The following is an 18,391-nucleotide window of genomic DNA, read 5'->3' as shown; positions in this document are numbered from 1 at the left end:
AACAAAGTCCTTTTGAAAAGTAAGCACACCTTATAAAGCACTATCATAATGAAAACTCTAGTGCCATCTGGTTTAATGCACAGAAGGGGAAAGACACAGCCACATTCTCAGTTTTTGATCTTGCCACCGATTAACTTCTGAGAAGTCATTTTTTGCATCTTAGCCTCAGCTGGCTCATATGTAAAAGGAGCAATAATGACAGTTTTCATTGGACCAGAAAGTGCAGTGAAATAAACAAAATTTCAATCACCACATGTAAAGATTAGTTAAAGTAGCCCTTATTTAAAACCAGATCACAGATTCTGTTTTCTTATCACAGACTATACATTCTGAGATAACTAACACAAGAGAACTAGATGCACATGTAACAATAAGAGAACGTGAGCTAATGGGATGAAAACCAAAACGATGACCTCAAAATATACATTAAAGAACTTAACTCCAGTAGCATTATATACATGTATCATACGTCACATTGCCAACTTTTCATTAAAGGAAACAACACATCTCACATTCTCCTCTCCTTTTCCAAAAGGAGCTAAATGGTGAAATGTAGGAGTAGAATTAAGATCAATTAAAGTCAGGTTTCCAAAAATCTATTTTGTTTTCTTTTGGACTTAATCTGAACAAATACATGTACCTTTAAAAGGGCACACATTTTGTGATCAACAATCCTGGCAAGGTCTGTCACAATCTGACAGACGCAGGAAACCAATCAGATGACATATAAAAAGCAAATAAGGGAATTAACTGCAGCTAGAATGCTCTTCCTTCACAGTAAAATGCACCAAATCAGATCTTCAGCTGCTATGGGGTGTCTTAAGTTAGTTCCAAACAAGGCATCAGATCCCATGCTCTAGGCAAGGACTGTAATTCCTTTGTATCTGAATGTACCAGCATCTAAATTTCTAGGCATAGGGTACGTTAAGTTTCATCTCTTCAAAGTATAGAGGCCTCAATATTTGTCTATTAAACGTTCACTATGCAGTATATGGTACAAGTAGTGGTATTACCAGAGCCTTAAACCATGCAATCATTGAAGGAAAAGCAACTTCTAAACATGCATGATGAATGGTCACACAGCGGGCAGCACCTATTTCCCTACCTTCCTCCATGTTGAAGTAAAAGATGTATCTGAAAAACAATTGCTGTCTGCATGTCGAAATGCCAACTACAGATCCGTGTCTGGCTCAGACCCTGTGGTTTTGAAGACACCTAAGTTCATAAGAAGACTGAAAGTGACTTCTTGTAGCAAGCAAACTTTGCTTGCTTCTGAAATCCTGCCCTGTCACAATTCTTATATACTAACAATATTTTCAGACTTAAACACGTGTTTAATTAGAAAATAGATGACAGAAAAAGTCATAGACCTAGCAAAGATCACATCTGAATTACCTCGGTTTGGAGAGCTGAGGGTGAAACAAAATCATGGGTTGAATTTTTCACCATAACCTTTGTTATGAAAACAAAACCAACAACTTCATACAATGGGCACCACTAGAAAAGGTAGCTGTCCAATTCAGAACGGCTAATAAATAAATAATGAAAAAAGAGATGCCACCAGGTCCACACATTTATGAGGCTGACTTCAAAAAAGAATAGTTCCATTACTACAAGAAGGGGGTGGGAAGGATTACAAAAGCTCGTGATTATAGCTATATAGGTAAGATTTTTCTCTCAAATATAAAGAAAATACGCTGAAGTAATAACATCTAAGTGAACTGTACTAAGTTACAACACAATGGCAAGAGTTGGTGACACTGACTTCGCAGAAAAAGTTACAGGAAAAGAATACTATTCACATACACTTCAAAGTCCACGTAATCCTTTTAACTCACTAGTAACAGCACGTCCTTTCAGCATATGTGGCAGTATAAAAGGTGGTTATAGACTTGGGAAAGCAGATATCAAGCACCAAAGCAAGGTGCTCCACAAAACATTTTCATGATCCCTCAAGCCAGCTACTCTTTGCCGATCTCATCGCAGCATTGCACTGCTGAGACATTTTGCTGATGCACAGCTCGTCAGATTCAGGGTTTTTGTAATGTAGGAGAGTTGAAGTTGAGGAAACCTATTTCCCTTTCCTACAAAAAAAAAAAGCAAACCCCAAACCCTCTGAGGAACATAAACACCAAAGCTGAAGATCAAGAAGTATTCTTCTTGTTTTGATATCTCTTTCACACCAGAAAAGTTAAGATTCAGTTAACGCACATTAGCAACTTCCATACAACCAGAAGACTGTGGAGATCTGGAATACCTTCATATCTGGCAGCACAGTTCTTTTAAGGGTCAAATCCTTGCAACCCCCCTTCAAATGAACAATCAAAAGGGGAAGACACTGTTTCCAATGGCTGAAGTTGGCACATTAGACTATCAAATCCAGGTATCAGTCAATGCACACTCCACACAAAAATCCTATTTTGAGCTGGGGATCTCTACCCAGCACTCACCTAATGGAAGATAGTTTGGCCTATTATTCTTCTGTACCACTACAGATGTTTTGAGACTATTGCTAACATAAAATGATTACTTCAAATTAGACTAAATTTACAAAACACCATTCCTTCACATTTTCTCCCCTCAAAACATATTAGATTTAAGAAAAAAATTATACTTAAAAAAAGCTTACATTACATTATGCATTGTCAATTACATAGTGCAATGTAAGCTTTTTTTTGAAGTATAATTTAAGTGTTGACCTAATGTCAATTATGGCAACACTATGTTGACCTCAAGCATGCTTAAAGTGCTCTTTCAAGGGGAAAACCATAATAAAATCATTTTTTATAGTCACCACAATCATTCATTAAAAAGGTTTTAAATAGTATGGTTTCCACTCTCCCTGTTCATAGTCAGATGATATCTTTAACAGTTGCTGAATGCACAGCAAGAAACACAAACAGTGTTTCAAGCCCAGGCATGAATTTCTAATTAAACCAACAGAATTATCAGAAGTTACAGTAATTAAACAAAACTGCCCATGTGTTGTTAGTCCACCCAATGAATATCCAAAAGTTACTCAAAGCTTTCAATAGTACACCTAAAATAGGCACTACCACATGCTTGTTCAGCAGCAATTCTGTAAAGTCAGCAAGTCTCAGTACTATTTGCATTAGTCACTCAAAATTACTGCTTTTCAAAGGTTTGCTGACAGGATACTGCTGATTCATTTCATCGCTGCTCTTCTGCTTCCTCCCATTAAGAAAAGAGGTAATACTGCACAGAGTTGGCTAGTACAGTCTTTGCCAGGATAGAAGGGAAGTGGGATGGGTGGGAGGATATTACCGAAACTGCCTTGCTGTGCTACAGCTAACTTAATGCAGCTTCCTTCTATGCACCAAGGCCAGAAGGAAAACATTTTCTAATCAAAGGCACATCCATGTACATATGAAAGAACAGTATCAATGGGCCACCTTAGATTGTACGTTTGAAGAATTGTCTTAATAAAACAAATGTACATATGCTCGAGGTACCTGATTTTCAGATACCTCTTTTCACCCTGAACTGCCATACCATTCAGGCTTAGCTCAATGGGACAGAAGATTCTTCTCCTGCCACTGCTGTCTTTATCCAGACAGAGCTCAAGCCTCATAAACTGGAAGCTCTAACCTTATATCTACTTTATAAAGATAACTGTGGTTTTACTACGGCTGAGGAGTCTCTGCTACAAAGATCAGTGTCACAGCAAGATTTCTCCAGAAACAAACACCAAAACAGCAACCTTTTGAAGTTTTCATTCTAATGGGGAGTGGGTCATAATCTACATTTGCTCTTAGGAACCACTCTGCAACCATGTAATTACATTGTCATTACCATGTCATTACAAGGTCTTATACTTCCAATTGCAAGCAGAGGAATTATGTTGAGATATCATTACTAAGAGGAAGCTTTCTAAGAACTTTTCACTTAGAGTGACATTATTCACAAGAATAAAAAGTTAAAGATATTTTATGTGGAAACAATGCTTTTGGTTATGTCTTTCAGCAGGGGCTTTCACTCCTGTATTACACAGTTCTTGGTTTACAGCAAATGTATGCATTGAAATAAATGAATTGGGGAATATCCACAGAATTCCAAGTCTGCTTTAAGCATTCTCTATAAAAAAATTAACAACTTTTTTCCTTAAACCCATTTGTTTGCCTCTTAGCTTCTCTGCTTATAAGAACATGCATATATACAGCATACACAGGAGTGTAACAGTGGTTTCACAGTGCTAAACTTCCCCTCTCCCCCCCACCCCAACAAAGAAAAGCAAACCCAGTGTTTTATTATGTTTGTAAATGCTGCACTGGCAAAACAGCTCAGGTTGGTTTGTACCAGCTGTTTATAATCTTTGATAAAATTATAAGAGCAGCAGAAAAATGAGATTTCAGAAATCAGTAGAAAATGAAACAAAGATAAGGTTGCCAGCTCAGGATTTGAATGAAATTTTGTACAGAAAGGCACCCATAGCTGAAGTATAGGAAAGAAACATTTCTCCAATGCTCGCCTCATTCTCCATTATCATTATAGTAAGTCTGCATACCTCTGAAGATCAAAGTGTCTGAAGAGTTAAAATATAAAACAAAGTAAGCAACCAAAAAACCCCAAACCAATGCCTAGATTTCCTTTAGTGAGTTTTAAACCTGAATGACTTCTGGAGACTATACAATATTACTGACAGCAGACAGTAAAGAATTCCCATGTCTGCCTTTATATTTTATCATAAACTTGCACAAACTTCAGTTATGTCTGGAAGCCAAACATAAATTAATCACAGAGCAAGCAGGTACTGCACAATCCAGTGTTTTCCTTATCTTTGAACCTCTCCCAGCTTGGACAGATGAGCCATTCTTCACTATGCGGGAAGAGAACAGAACAGATGAGCTTCTGGAAATCCTGCTTTCATACTCAGGCACCCAAAGCAAGGGGCTCCCAACCATTAAAATACTGCCAGAATTCCAAGATCACGTATTATGAATTACTGTGTAACATGGTTAAAAAAGAAAATATTATAACAACGAGGTTCTCAGCACCATGTTTTCTGCTCCTGAATAAATAAAACATTTTTTCCCTTTGTTTCAGCATTAAAAGTCTAAAATCACCCTCCAGTGCACAAAAACCTAAAAGAATTCTCAAAACACTCAGACCATGAAAAAGCAGAGAGCTCCTCTTCTTCAAAGACCTAAAATCTGAAGAAGTGAGCTCCCTTTAAGAATCTAGTGTCTCTGAGCAGACTGTTGTCTTCTTGCACACCCAATATAGTACAAGAAACAGCCAAGGAATAATCTCCTGCAGAGATTAAAGATGATCTCGTGACTATCATGCAAGAATCCTCAGGTGGGGAGAAGGAAGCCTGCACTGAAAGCAGCTATTGTCATTCTCTTAAAAAAAAAGGTTTTCTATGTTAGCAAACGGTCCAGAAAATAACAGAAGAACACGTATTCAGAATTTTAAGAACTTGCATGAAGGCTATAAATGTTATACCATCTCACTATAGTGGCTTAGCAGAAAAGTGAGCAACCTCATAGGTACTATATTTAAAACAGATTACTGAGGACGTACAGGGAAAAAGAATTATTTTTTCCCCCAAAAAGTACACACACACAAATTCACAGAAGAACCAACTCTCTTCATCTACTTTCAGCATCTTACCTGTGATTCTGTGAATATAAAGTAAAGCAAGAACTATATCCCACAGTTTCTAGCTTCCCTTGTTTCACTCTGCACTGAAAGTAAGAATTAGTTTTCAAAGATGGAATACTATCTGTCAGGAATTCTGAGCAATTAATACAAAAAGAGAAGAGGCTTGACTCTATTTACAGGTTACTTTGATAATCAGCAAAGGGGATACATAAGCTACTTAGGCAGGTTCAGCTCACAGCTTTTCTGCAGCTTATGCAAAACTAAGTTTTATTTAAGTTAAACAAACGAGAACAGCAACTTTCAGTTTTGTTTGCAGCAGAGAGCTCAAGGCAACTTAAGGAGTTCTACATTAAGACTTGAGCTCAATTTGGAGCATGCTTTTAATGTATACCCTCCTGATCAGCCCCTCCTACCATGCTTGATTCAGAGTGGCTTCAGAGCACACAAACTGGATTCCTTTTAGATGAACCAAAAGGTAGGACCCAGAACTTGCCTATTGCCCTGCAGCTGCTAACGGGCATTTGGTCCAGAGCAGACTGCAGCTATACGGAATCAACATCCCTAAAAGATGTAGAAGCACACTTTACTTTACGAATCTGTTCCTGCTGGCTCACATCAATTGCTAATAAAGAGGTAGCCCGAGAAAGGTCCCTTTTCTTACTACAGATCATCCAAGGCTTTTTTACCTCATCTTGTCCCGTGGTAACCTATGCTCCTGGTTTCCCCAAAGACACTCTAGCACTGTGGACCAAAGGGTGTAGAGGCAGCCTACAGCCTGTCCCAACCACTGAGCCAGCTGCCAACCTCAGCCAGCATTTCCTGTAGGAACTCCTACCCACAGCACCAGGAGGACATAAGCAGGGGCAGAAGTTTGAGATGCAACTGTCCACAGCTTCTTCCACCACAGCCAGGAAGCATATGTGCTCAGCCTCTCAGGGTGGAAGACTCTTGCCCTACTGCAAGTGAGGGCCAGGTATTGAGCAGACATTTTAAAAACATAGGGGTGCTTTCCCCCACTTAAGGTTAAAATGGATGACTGTGTATCTTTATTTTTAAGGAAGACCTATATCTATGGCATGAGAATAGAGTTTTGCTTAATGTTAGCGATGCCAACTTCTGCCTTCCCACTGCAAGTGATGGGTCCCTAATGTCATTATACAAAGAGATGGAGTCTCTCATTCTTCCTGTGGTGCCCCAGGTGGATCAGAAAAATCTCATTAAGAATTTGATCAATGAAAGTTTTTAAAAGAAAAGCTGAAAATGAACTGTAGTTATTAACGCAGTTAACATTATTGCAGCTGTGTGGCAGTATGAACTGAACTGGCAGCTCTAGAAATCTCAACTAGCTGACAATACATAATGCTGTCCATGCAGCCAGACAGGATTGATTTTTATTATTTCTGCAGTTCTGTGAAGCACTGCCAGTTAAAAAAAAAGGTGGGGGAGGAAAGAAGCAGGGCAGGCCTGTTGGCTGCTTCTTGATAGAGTAGCTACAGATCTAACACACTAGAAGATAATTAACTTCTTTAAAAATAAATTACATTAAAAAAAACCCAGAAAGTAGTTTCAGAGACAAATACAACTGCTAACTCCAGTAAGTACAGATATTAGTAGGAATGATAACTAAGCATGCTTTCTTTTTTACCAGTTACTGCATAGCAGGAAAAGCACCTAGGACTTTTTAACACTGCACTAAAGCAACCTCTTTATAAATTTCTCAGCCTTTGAGGAAAAAGACTGTACTGTAGGCATCTCTGCATGAGCAGATTAAACATTAGCAAAAAGCCACATTCCTAACTAACCCCCTGACCTCCCCACCATTTTATCAAGGTGAAACAGAATTTTAAAAGTTATGAACAAAAAGTGCAACAGTGCACAGCTCTTCTAAAGCCAGACACTTCCTGTAAATCAGTAGACTTTGCAACAGTGTTCTTTTAACAAACAATTTGGCTATCCCATACTTTCAAAAGAAAAATAATTCTAAATATCTAGGGTAAAAAACCATAGCTAGGTATGTTTTAGTAGTTAGCTCAAAAAATCTGGATCCCTGTATCAATGGTACAGATGCTACTAAAAAGTGAAACAGAACAGAAAGTTCCAAGAGAAGAACAGTCTGCAAATGCAGGTGATCAAAGGGACTTTGCAACTAGGCCAATAAGCAATGGTGCTGTTAGGAATTTCATAGCTAACAACTAATATTCCAAAAGGCATCAGAAGTGTGACACTTTGATCTATATCCCAGTACGTGTCATCACAACAGGCAGGAAACACCTATCTAGAGAGGTAACAATAAACTTAAGAGTGGCCAAAGCAGACGCCTGTGACTAAATTAGAAATGTATTAATCAGCACATAATTACATTACATTTCCTTGAAAGTGATATGAGAAGTATGATCACCATCGATGTGATCAGACACGGATATAGTTCCACGCAGGAGAAGTTCACACAACAAAAGTTGCCAGACAAAGGGACAAGAGAAGCAGAGCAGGCTCTAAATATGGAGGAGATACTCCCAAACACACAAGAAGGATGACTGGCAAAACAGAAAACGAAACAAGCAGTACTGGGAGTACAGGAGATCATCCCTTGCAAAGCTAGAGAGTGGTGGTAACAAAAATATCAGGCATTAGGTAATAGTAGAAGAAAGACGAGTCCACATCAGTTCTTACTTCACTCAAACAGCTCTCAAGCCTGAATTACCTTGGTTTCCAGAAACTACCAAGGACCATAGCTACCACTGTTAACCGTACTGCATCAGCTCCATGGTACTGTATACTCACAGCTAATTTACAATAGGTGTTAAAGACTAACAGTTTTGTGTACATAGTTATGATTAATAACATGCATGAGCTAACCTTTAGCAAGATGTGTGCTGTTAATGAATTAAATGAACAGTTTTAAAGCTTAAAACTTGCCTCATCTGCCAGCCTTCTAAACACTATCACAGCAGTCTCCAACTCACTGGTATCTCTCTAGCGTAAACACATGCATAAGTGCATCTATTCAGTCCCAATACAAGTTCCTTCTGTCCGCACATGTATCTGTCCACCTGAGAGTCCTGTTGGTTCAGGAACCAAGCAATTCAGTTAACTTAGTGCTGTGCTCGTGATATGTGCCCACAAAATCACAGCGTGGGAAAAGGGGATTGTACGCTGTTACCTGTAACATTATGGTCTGTAAATCTCTCATTTCAAGTCCGGCACAATGCTGATGTAGGGACAGTATGGGACTAATGCAGCTTCTAGGCAGGAAAGCAGCTAGGCTGGTATGAAGGCACAAGTCTGGGTCTATTTGCACTGTAAAACAGAGGAGCTTGACCCAAGGAGACAACATCCATATGGACAGTAGTAGTTAGCTCAAACCACAATGATGTTAGAGATGTTTGCAAGCATATCAATGCATCTAAACAAACCAGCTGTCTGATCCCTAATTAGCGACAAATGCTCCCCTGAAGACATTGCTCAGTGGTTCCAAATGCAAGAACTTGCACTTTAAAAATATATTTCCTTTCTAGAAGTATGCACAGTATAGCAAGTTTAATGACTGTCAGCTCTTCCTTCTTTTCCTTCCTAAAAGCGGAATGAAGTGTCAAACACTGGATGAAGTTAGAATAACCAAATACTAACTTCATCTTGTTCTCGCAATTTTACAGGTAATTTTTATTCTAAACACAACTATCAAAAAATCAACATAAAGATTAATAATGTGGCTGGAATCCAGTAAGATTTACACAGTACAAATTTGACATTTGCTTTTTCAGCCATTAGCTCATTCATAGTATGTTGCTTATTTATGCAGAATGGCATTTTGACACTGATCCTTACACAGTTCCTTGCAGAAACCTCTCTGCAGGATCAAGCCACCCTCCAGCTGAAGATGGCATTTAGTCTGTTCAAGAGAAACTCAACATCCTCTTTCACTAGATACTGAAGACTCAAAACTGTCCACTACTTTTGCTCCCAGTTAACTCAGCATAACTCATCTTCAGCTCAAATCTTTAGTACTGCTTTTAGGACTGAAATCTATACGAAGTATCTACAAGCAGTGTCTACATAAGAAGCACAGTAGAGCAAAAGGTTGGAATATAATTACACACTTTTTCCACATCTACACACTTTGTTGTATACAGCCATCATTTCTACTTTTTAATAGCAAGAAGCAGAGACTGTCATAATCTCAAAGAGTGGGATTCTTCTGTTTTCTTTTTTTTCCTGGAAGAGGGGGAGATACGAAACAAGTGTGCATGCGCTGTTACATTTCACATGTAAGAGAGAGATGGACATGTGTTCTAGGATGTCTTTGTGCTGCCATCAAACATTGTAGCCAACTATACAAGAAAAGAATTTGGTTCCATACCTAAAAAGGTCACTCAGACAATCAAGAGTGATAATGCTCACCTTGACTACCTCATGAAATCTATAGCCCTTTTCTATTCCAAACAATCGGTTTCTCGTGAGGGAAAAGGCAGGCACAGGAGACAACCTATGCTAAAAGAATGCTAGAGGAAGATTTATAGTCAAACAACAAATTACTTACAGAAATAAAAAAAAAAATACTCCTAAATGAAGAAAAGCATCATTGGATAATATATAAACAAGTCTGGACTAATGGCTGATCTTTCATCATAGCTTTGGAAGTAAAGCATTGGCAAGAAACTAAAGAAAAACTCTACAGACACTAAATGCCCAAACTATATACTCTCACACATGCTTAGGAAAAAAAGTAATTATAAGTTTGTTTATTAATGCTACTTTATTTTACTACTTCATCATTTATCCTTCCTAAATGCAGCCTCATTATGACATATGGATTTCTCATGTGAAATTCCAACACAGACTTGATTTAAAGCAGAATACACTCAGTCCTTGAAGTTCTGCTCATATGCAGCTCTTCAAGTCAAATCATGTAAAACCTTCAGGCTTTTGATGACTTGCACCTGTCTTACAATATTTTTGAAGAATCCCTGGCTATTCAGAAGTTGCTTCCCCCTCCCCCCACGGGTCTAATAATTCTTCTGTAATGTAGCTTCAGTTCAAGTTTGCCAAAAGCACGTTAACAGCAAGGATGGCATAAAGAAATCTAATCCAATCAATGACCAGACAACTGTTTAATATAGCCAAATAAAATGTATTCATCCGAATCAGTCAGATCATGTTTTCTCCAAACTAGTAAACAGCTGCAGACACAGTCTGCTTCCCATCAAATGTTCCATGTATAACAAACTATACCGTGTATCTCTGATGGTTCACTAGCAATTTTTCAAAACCATGACTTTCAAAACATATGACAACTATATTTTATTGAAGAAAGGAATAGGCTTAGACTGCCCAAGCCACAAATTGAAGACCAATCCAGAAACTCTACTGTAGGTGCCAAAAGTCTGCTGAATGTCAGTATTTGCTGGCATTTTTATTATTATGAATACGAGTGCAGACCAACTTCTTCAAAGAAGAAACACACTTCAAGCATGACAGAAAAGGAGAAGCTCACAACTCCTATTATAATAGCACAGGAGCAGAGAAAATAACTCCCTTAACACTGTCTGGAAAAAGTATCCCAAAAGAGTAGTTGCAAATGTGTTTAAAAGATGGAGAACCTCAAAAATAAATTCACATCTTACATTCTGGTCTGTGGTATCAACTGTGCTAAAATAACTAGCAACTTTGAAAATCTAGTAAAATTTTGACTGCCACAAACATGAAAACTACCTGTAGTGAGACTGCTGAAGTACAAAACTTCTACCCGCCATAATTTTTTGGGACTTATTTTCAATTCATTCACAACAAAAAAAATTCTTGCATGCATAAGACGACACAGAGGAAGCCAGCCAGACTGAGACACATGTTCAAATCTCTGAACAGCAGTAAACTATTATGAGCTTAAATCAGGTATTTACTATTTTTGCTTGACTATGTACCTAGCCCTTTAAAAATTTAACTGACTCCTGAACATGCTTCACAGAGCTGATTTTGCACTGATTTTTGACAGTTATAAACTAAAATTAAGTGCATACTTTCTCTGACTCAGAGTAACAACAAACAGCACAATAAATCGGGAATAAACAAACAGGAAACAATGACCCAAGCTACAATCTCTCACACAGACGACAATGGAGACCGGTCCGGTAAAAAACGGAAGATCAATGCCTAAAATTCTTATCCTACCCATCCTATCCTAGAACACTGATCCATGGTTGCAGCCTGAGCTCCCTGTGGCACACAATGCCAAAAGAGCTCCCCTGCTGTTGTTGTGATGCCCCATGGAAGCACAGTAAAGAAAATTGGAAGTAACATCACTTTTAGAAGCATTAATTGTAGTTATGGTGTCTGCATGGCTATCCCCTCAATAAAACACAGAAAACACTAAAGAGCTGTATTGAATTCCTTTTCTGCTTCTGGTTATTTATGGTAAGAATTGCAAAGAGACTAATTTCATCCATTTGAGAGTTCTTGAAGTAGAGCTCTGACAGAGTCCTAACAGCAGCACATGCTCCCTTCAGGATCCCAAATATGCATCACTCAAAAGAGTAAATAATCTGGCCATAAATTACCAAACATTTACTTGCATGACCCTTTGAATGTCAAGTTGAGCATGTTACCTTTGAGGACAATGACAAACCACCTTTGTAATTCCTGGAGACTGCTGTCACAGTATCATTAGGTAATGAATAAACTCTTGAATATATCACAAATCCAAGTTCTAGAAAATTTTTAGTGGTATGCTCACTAAAACGACTTACTGCACTGCGGCAGAGCAGATTACTGGAAATAGCTCAACTATTTATGTTTTCAGCCCCTATGTGCAACTGATTCATTAGAATTAGAAAACCTCGTGAAACTCTGAGGTTAACTGAGCAAAAAAGTCCACTACATTTCTTTTTTTTTTAAATATAATTCATATATTAAGGAATATATGCTACACTTGATGCGTGACTTCAGGAAAGATTAACTGCAAATAACTACCAAACAGCTGTATGGCCTGTTTTCCAGTATGTATGGAAGGATAGACAGTCCATAATGTAATGTCTTGAATTTCAGCACTAACATAATAGAAGATTTCCTGCTGATTTTACATCAGCTTGTGGTACAGGTGCAAAGGACTTTGGTTACTGGCAAGCATAAGGAAAATTAATCTAGAAACCAGAAAGGCAGCTTCTCGCATTCCATAAACAGCTTATAAAATTAATTGCAATAGCATACACATCAACTCCGGATGTGTAACCAGCTATGCTATCACTGACAAATACAATCAGAATACTTGGAAAAAGCCAAATACTTCCCTCCAAAGGTAATTGATATAGACAGATCACATAACCAATAACTGGGAATTGGTCCATCCAAGTTATTTCTGGAAATTTATAGGTCTCACGTAAGTACCAAAACCGCCTGTTTTCATTAAAAAAATAGAAGTAGAGGGAAAATGTCAGTCTTGCAAGAAACTTCATTTGAAGTGAACATAATTTATCTTTTAACTAGTACTGCAAAAGCTGTAATTTACAGTGGATGAATCACTAATGTCTCTTAAAGCTATGAACATACATACAGGCTATACTTTAACCCTATACCTCAGGTGTTAGAACTTCCTGAAGAAATCCTGATCAGCTCATTAAAAGAAAGATCAGATAGTAGAATAACTTCAGTAATAATTTCAGTAAAAACTCTCTCAGGCCAAGAGGAAAAAGTAAAGCCAGGCATTATGCATCTACTCTCCACAGAGTCACAGCCCAAATAGCTGAGGTAACTGTCTCAAACTAAGTAACCTCTCTCAGTGTGTCAAAAGACCCAAGTTGCATACTTTAGCAAACTATCTAAAAAGGTCTCAAAAGTCTTTCTGGGTGCTACAAAACACATGCTAGTAGAGAGGGGCTTAATGGATGCGCATACAGACCACAACTGTTATTTCAGAAAGTTCTGTTTATAGAATTACGATCAATATAATTTTTTCCCCTCAGAGAGAGACATCTTGCCCCTTGCAATTCTAAGGTTGCACGATTAAATTGCAACAGAATTTGTTGGAGAATCTACATAAGTATACTGTATAAAGCAATTCAAAGCAGATTAAAATAGATACATGCTCACTTTTTCAAAAACAGTCAAGTGGCAGCAGACTGGGCTGCTTCTCATCTGACACCAAGATACACAAGTTCAAAGAACAGTGTGAGAACTGAATGGAAAAAGGAAAGAAGAGAGCTTCTGATGTTTTAACTATTTCTGGAAATTTGCACAATAGGAACCTGATGCAAAACTGTGTGAAGGGCTATAATATACATCACACATGAAAAGCCCTTTACACCTAAATACCTTGTTATCTTAAGAAAAAATGGAAGCCACATTTGCCTAACATTCCTCAAGCTATAGACCCTGCAATACATACTGTCATACAAGCTTAGGTAAGTCCACGCAAAGCTAACACACAGGCACAGGGCATTTTGCATTTAGATTTTTCTCTGCCAGACAACATAGTTAGCATCCTATTTAGGGGTTGCACAGTTCAAAAGGCTACAGATCCAGTATTACTCCCTTTACACAAATCTAATTTGGGATGAGTCACAGGAAGTCTATCTGGATAGTACCTCAGCAAACACCGCCTGAGATGCCTAATGTTATCTGCGGTTAACCAGGAAGACACAAAAATTTGTCAATTTTTTTACTGAGTAATCATAATCTCTACACTTGTATGAATATCAAGAGAGATGAAATCTAACACTTTTCAGAAACTAGAATGAAGAGGCTTGGGATTTTTCTGAATGTGTTTTTACATTTATGTATTTTTGTGTTCTGGAAATAACCAGTTAGCATACAATGTCCTGCTATCCCAAATGGAAACAATGTTTCTTTCATCCCATTCTTCACATTTTCTGTGTTACACATTCTTTAGGACAAGAGACTGCTACTTTGCTCCAAAGGTAATAGTGATAGACTTAAAAATCACAGTTAACACTTTTAGCAACAAGTCCGATGGGGATTTTGTTTGTTTGTTTGCATCTTTAAATATACAGCTCAACTATTCTATATACCCTAGTATGAAAGCACATATTCTTGACATCCAGCCTTTGGACTTAGTTTTGACCAAAGCCTTGCTGAAGTGACTATACTAAACCAAATTCAAATCACTTATTAGCACCCTGGCATATATATCTGACATGCTGTCCACTTTCCAGTTCACAAATAAAAACATTTCTGCATACGAAAAGGACGCACCAAATCCTGCTCTTTCTAGTGAAAGTTGTATTTCATCATCTGGCAGACATACAGTTTTCAAATTAATTCTTAGCCCATCATAGGTCTGATTTTATTTTTAAAAAGAAAACCCAAAACAACTATTACAAGACAGACAGGATTTTATGAGTTAAAGTATTTCAATTGTAAGCGAGTTTCCCATAACTCTTCTAGCTTTTAGTATTGTATGGAAATAAGTACTCCCTCTTTCAAGCACATGTTTATCTGATGAACAATGGCTTTAGGTTAAACCTTAACAGAGTAAGATTTATATAAACCAGTAAAAGTTAAAATAATGTATGGGACGCTGCCACCAACGATATATGAAATTATGGTGAGTGGATGGGAGTTTAGCTTGACACCTTACCTGATGGGCTTTTGTTCACGTAGCAAATCTTCCAGACTCTTTTCACAGTGTTCGGCTGCCACAACCAGTCTCTCTAGTTGAGAAAAAAGTATAAGACAACTAGAATCCAAATGAGACAATGGAGTACAGAATTCTCAGTCTACCTATTTAGCAGACATTAAGGTATTTTGACATACATTGTATGGAAAATTACACATAATTAAATGATTAAGAGACTTAAAAGAATAGAGGTCTCAAAGAAGATAAGCACCTACAAATTTGCAGAAATCTGTGGCTGCGTTGATGAGAGACTCAAAGTAATACCAGCTTTGAGAAAAGGGACTCAGAGTGAGCACAGGAGTTTCAGTCCTAATGGGCCAACTAGCACATTACTAGCTCTAGTACCTCTTGCTCAACAAATAGCTATAGGACTTGCTGGTGTCCCACATGTTCGAAGACTGATGGGTTTTTCGAACTTTAATTATAAAGTTGGAAAAGACGATGGTGTAAGACATTACATGGGGGTGCAAGATAACTCCTAAAGATGCTAGGCTTTGCTACTTCTACTACTCATAGAACAGCTAGGAGTGAATGTTCAGATTCAAAACAAAATCAAACTAAACTATTACAAACATATTTTTATAAGATGACCGTTACAGTAAGATAAAGATGGAAAATAATTTGAGGAACAAAAGTCATGACATTAAAGCTGGAATGCTTGTTACTCAACTCTGTTTCTCCTTTTTTAAAATCAAGGACCACTTAAGCTTTCTTTGGAAGAAACAATTCTGGGATTGCCTTCTACAATGTTCGTAAAGATTTACAAGTAGTTTAATATTACAAAAACAAAACAAAACAAATCAGTTTCAATGTTTTTCTATTTTTTTTTTCCTAGTCTGCTTTCATATTTCTCTGTAAAGGTAGAAACTGACATTTGCAAGAAAAATAACATTAAATCACTATGAATAGGATTGACAAGTGAAAAATCCTGTCAGTATCACAATGATAAACTGATAAATGGTAGAAAAAAAAAATCAGGAGATATTCTCTCCTTCATATTTATACACACCCATAAACCTTCATATCATTGACTCTTCATTGTCAAAAAGGCCACGTTTTCCTATTTAACCATATCATTTATTTACTAAACGTTACGTTAGCTAATGTTTCTTAACCTTTCATCCAAACAGTATTGTAAGAAAATCCCAGTTTCTGTTTCAAGAGGTACTAACGAAAACAGGATGATATTGAACAAACTTCCTAGACCTCCTGACTGCAGAAAATAAAAAAATGTTTAAGTGTGAGAGCAAATGAAAACACACAAAGAACACACTGTTCTGTGGAATACTTCAGTGTTTAGAGTTGGCAATATTCTCATTTTCTAAAAATCTGAAACATCCAATCATACTGCCTTCTAAAGGGGAAAAAACGACTTGCTCTACTCTATGAGACCCTGTAGCTAATCAAACAAATACATACAATGCACTTTCATATGGGAACATGGTTGATTTAAAAGTTAAAGGTGGCAACCACTTAAACTGTTACAGGTGTTGCAGCCTTTTTGTGGAAATTAAGTGTTGTATTCCTGCTGAGCTTGTAACAGAGTAAGATTTGTCTGGAGCAGAAAAAAAATAATTGAAGCTTTTTTGAGCTAACAGTAAGTGTGATAACAGTTAGTAAAAAAAAAAATAAATATCTGTACTAGAACAAAGAAATTGTTAGTGGGAGAGATCTTAAAGAGCTAGAATTAAAAAAAAAAAATAAAAGGGAAGCTGGCATCCAAGACACAAGATGACTGAGGCAACAAGACCAGCTGCAAATCAAGTACAAGAAACCTAGCTATAATGTGAAAATGGTCAGAGAGTAGAACAGGGGTATAGGAGCTCAGCATCAAAAATACATGTATTTCAGTGTCCCACACAAAGACGTGGCACATCAACTGAGTACAAGAATTGTACAGCGAGGTATAAAAAGAAATTGTTAGCTTTTATCAGTTAGCATAACATAACAAGAGAAGAGACAACTAACCTCTGCCTTGACTTTGTAGAGAAGAAACAAAAGCACCAGTACTGCCAGCCACAGCAAAGACATACAGTCATTCTGAGAATGAAAAGCAGCCACTTTCTGGTGCTATAAAGGCAATGTTCTGCTCAGTCACCTTTAGATATATTGTCACAAAAATATAACTGTAACCATACATAAAATTTCCCTTTTAAACAGATACTCACCATGTTTACCTCTGGTAATGTCAACATACTGGCAAAGCCTGGGATGGGTGATTGTTTTAAGGATTTGAAATCTCCCCAAAATTTTGATGGAGTTAGGTGTCAGAGGAAGGCCATTACTTCCACAAACATCATGTGGCAGAGCTGAGGCGAAGAAGGTGGAGGCACCCATCTCAGTGTCTTTTAAAGGAAACATCTTTTTCGCAAAATCTTAAGCCCTTTGGAGCAATTCCTGTTCCTTAAAAAGACAGCACAGAGTAAAAATTTGTCTGCAAAAGATACAGATTCTTGGAACTCAGCTTACTAGTTGTTTACTAAATAATACAGTTAAAATGTTTTCGTTTTTTCTTGTTATGGGGGAATGGGACACTTTTGCATAATGAACACAATAATAATACTACAGTGCTGCTGCATCATGAATATGACATTTAAAGACAAAAATATAGTGACAGTTTTAAACACAGATTTAAGAATCAAATAAAACTATTTTTAGGAGCAGATAAATGCTCTAATACAAGCAGTCTTCAGATGACTACTGCAATATTGTAGGTTATTTATTAAAAGAACAGTAAAGGCACCAAACAGAAAAAACCTCTTCTAAAATACCACCTTGTATCAGCAGGCCATAAATCCAGATTACCGCACCTTTAGTGATAATGCAGCATCTATGTACTGTAGCATTCCTAATACTTAAAGATACAAAGTAAGAATCTTCTGTCCTACCACCATTTCCTTCCCTACCCATAGGTAAATTGCTAGCTCACATGCTGACTCAATAACAAATTAAGGAAGTAATCTACATTAAATATTTCTGTGGGATAATCAAGCAGAATAAATTAGCCTGCAATTTAGTTCTAGGAGAACTTAGTTTCACGACCATTTCTCTCCAGCAGGAACAAGCTCTCTCCTCTGAACTATGTATTTCAATTCAGTGTGAGCTAAACATTTTCTCTGCACTGTTCCATAACCATTATGC

General features: G+C 37.4%; 1 protein-coding gene across 2 annotated transcripts in view; it reads right to left on the bottom strand.

Moving 5' to 3' along the window:
- The window catches only part of TBCK (TBC1 domain containing kinase), a 112,371-nt gene that overhangs the window by 88,068 nt on the left and 5,912 nt on the right, over positions 1–18,391 (bottom strand). For both annotated transcript variants that reach the window (XM_075090714.1, XM_075090713.1), the window contains 2 exons: positions 17,419–17,653; positions 15,212–15,284 (listed from right to left, as the gene is read on the bottom strand). In XM_075090714.1, coding sequence (XP_074946815.1) covers positions 15,212–15,284; positions 17,419–17,611 — 266 coding nt within the window. In that variant the 5' untranslated portion in view covers positions 17,612–17,653. The remainder of the gene's footprint in view (positions 1–15,211; positions 15,285–17,418; positions 17,654–18,391) is intronic.

This window comes from Phalacrocorax aristotelis, chromosome 4 (assembly GCF_949628215.1).
Source record: "Phalacrocorax aristotelis chromosome 4, bGulAri2.1, whole genome shotgun sequence".
NCBI classification, from domain to species: Eukaryota; Metazoa; Chordata; class Aves; order Suliformes; family Phalacrocoracidae; genus Phalacrocorax; species Phalacrocorax aristotelis.
This window is presented reverse-complemented; position numbering and strand designations above follow the sequence as displayed.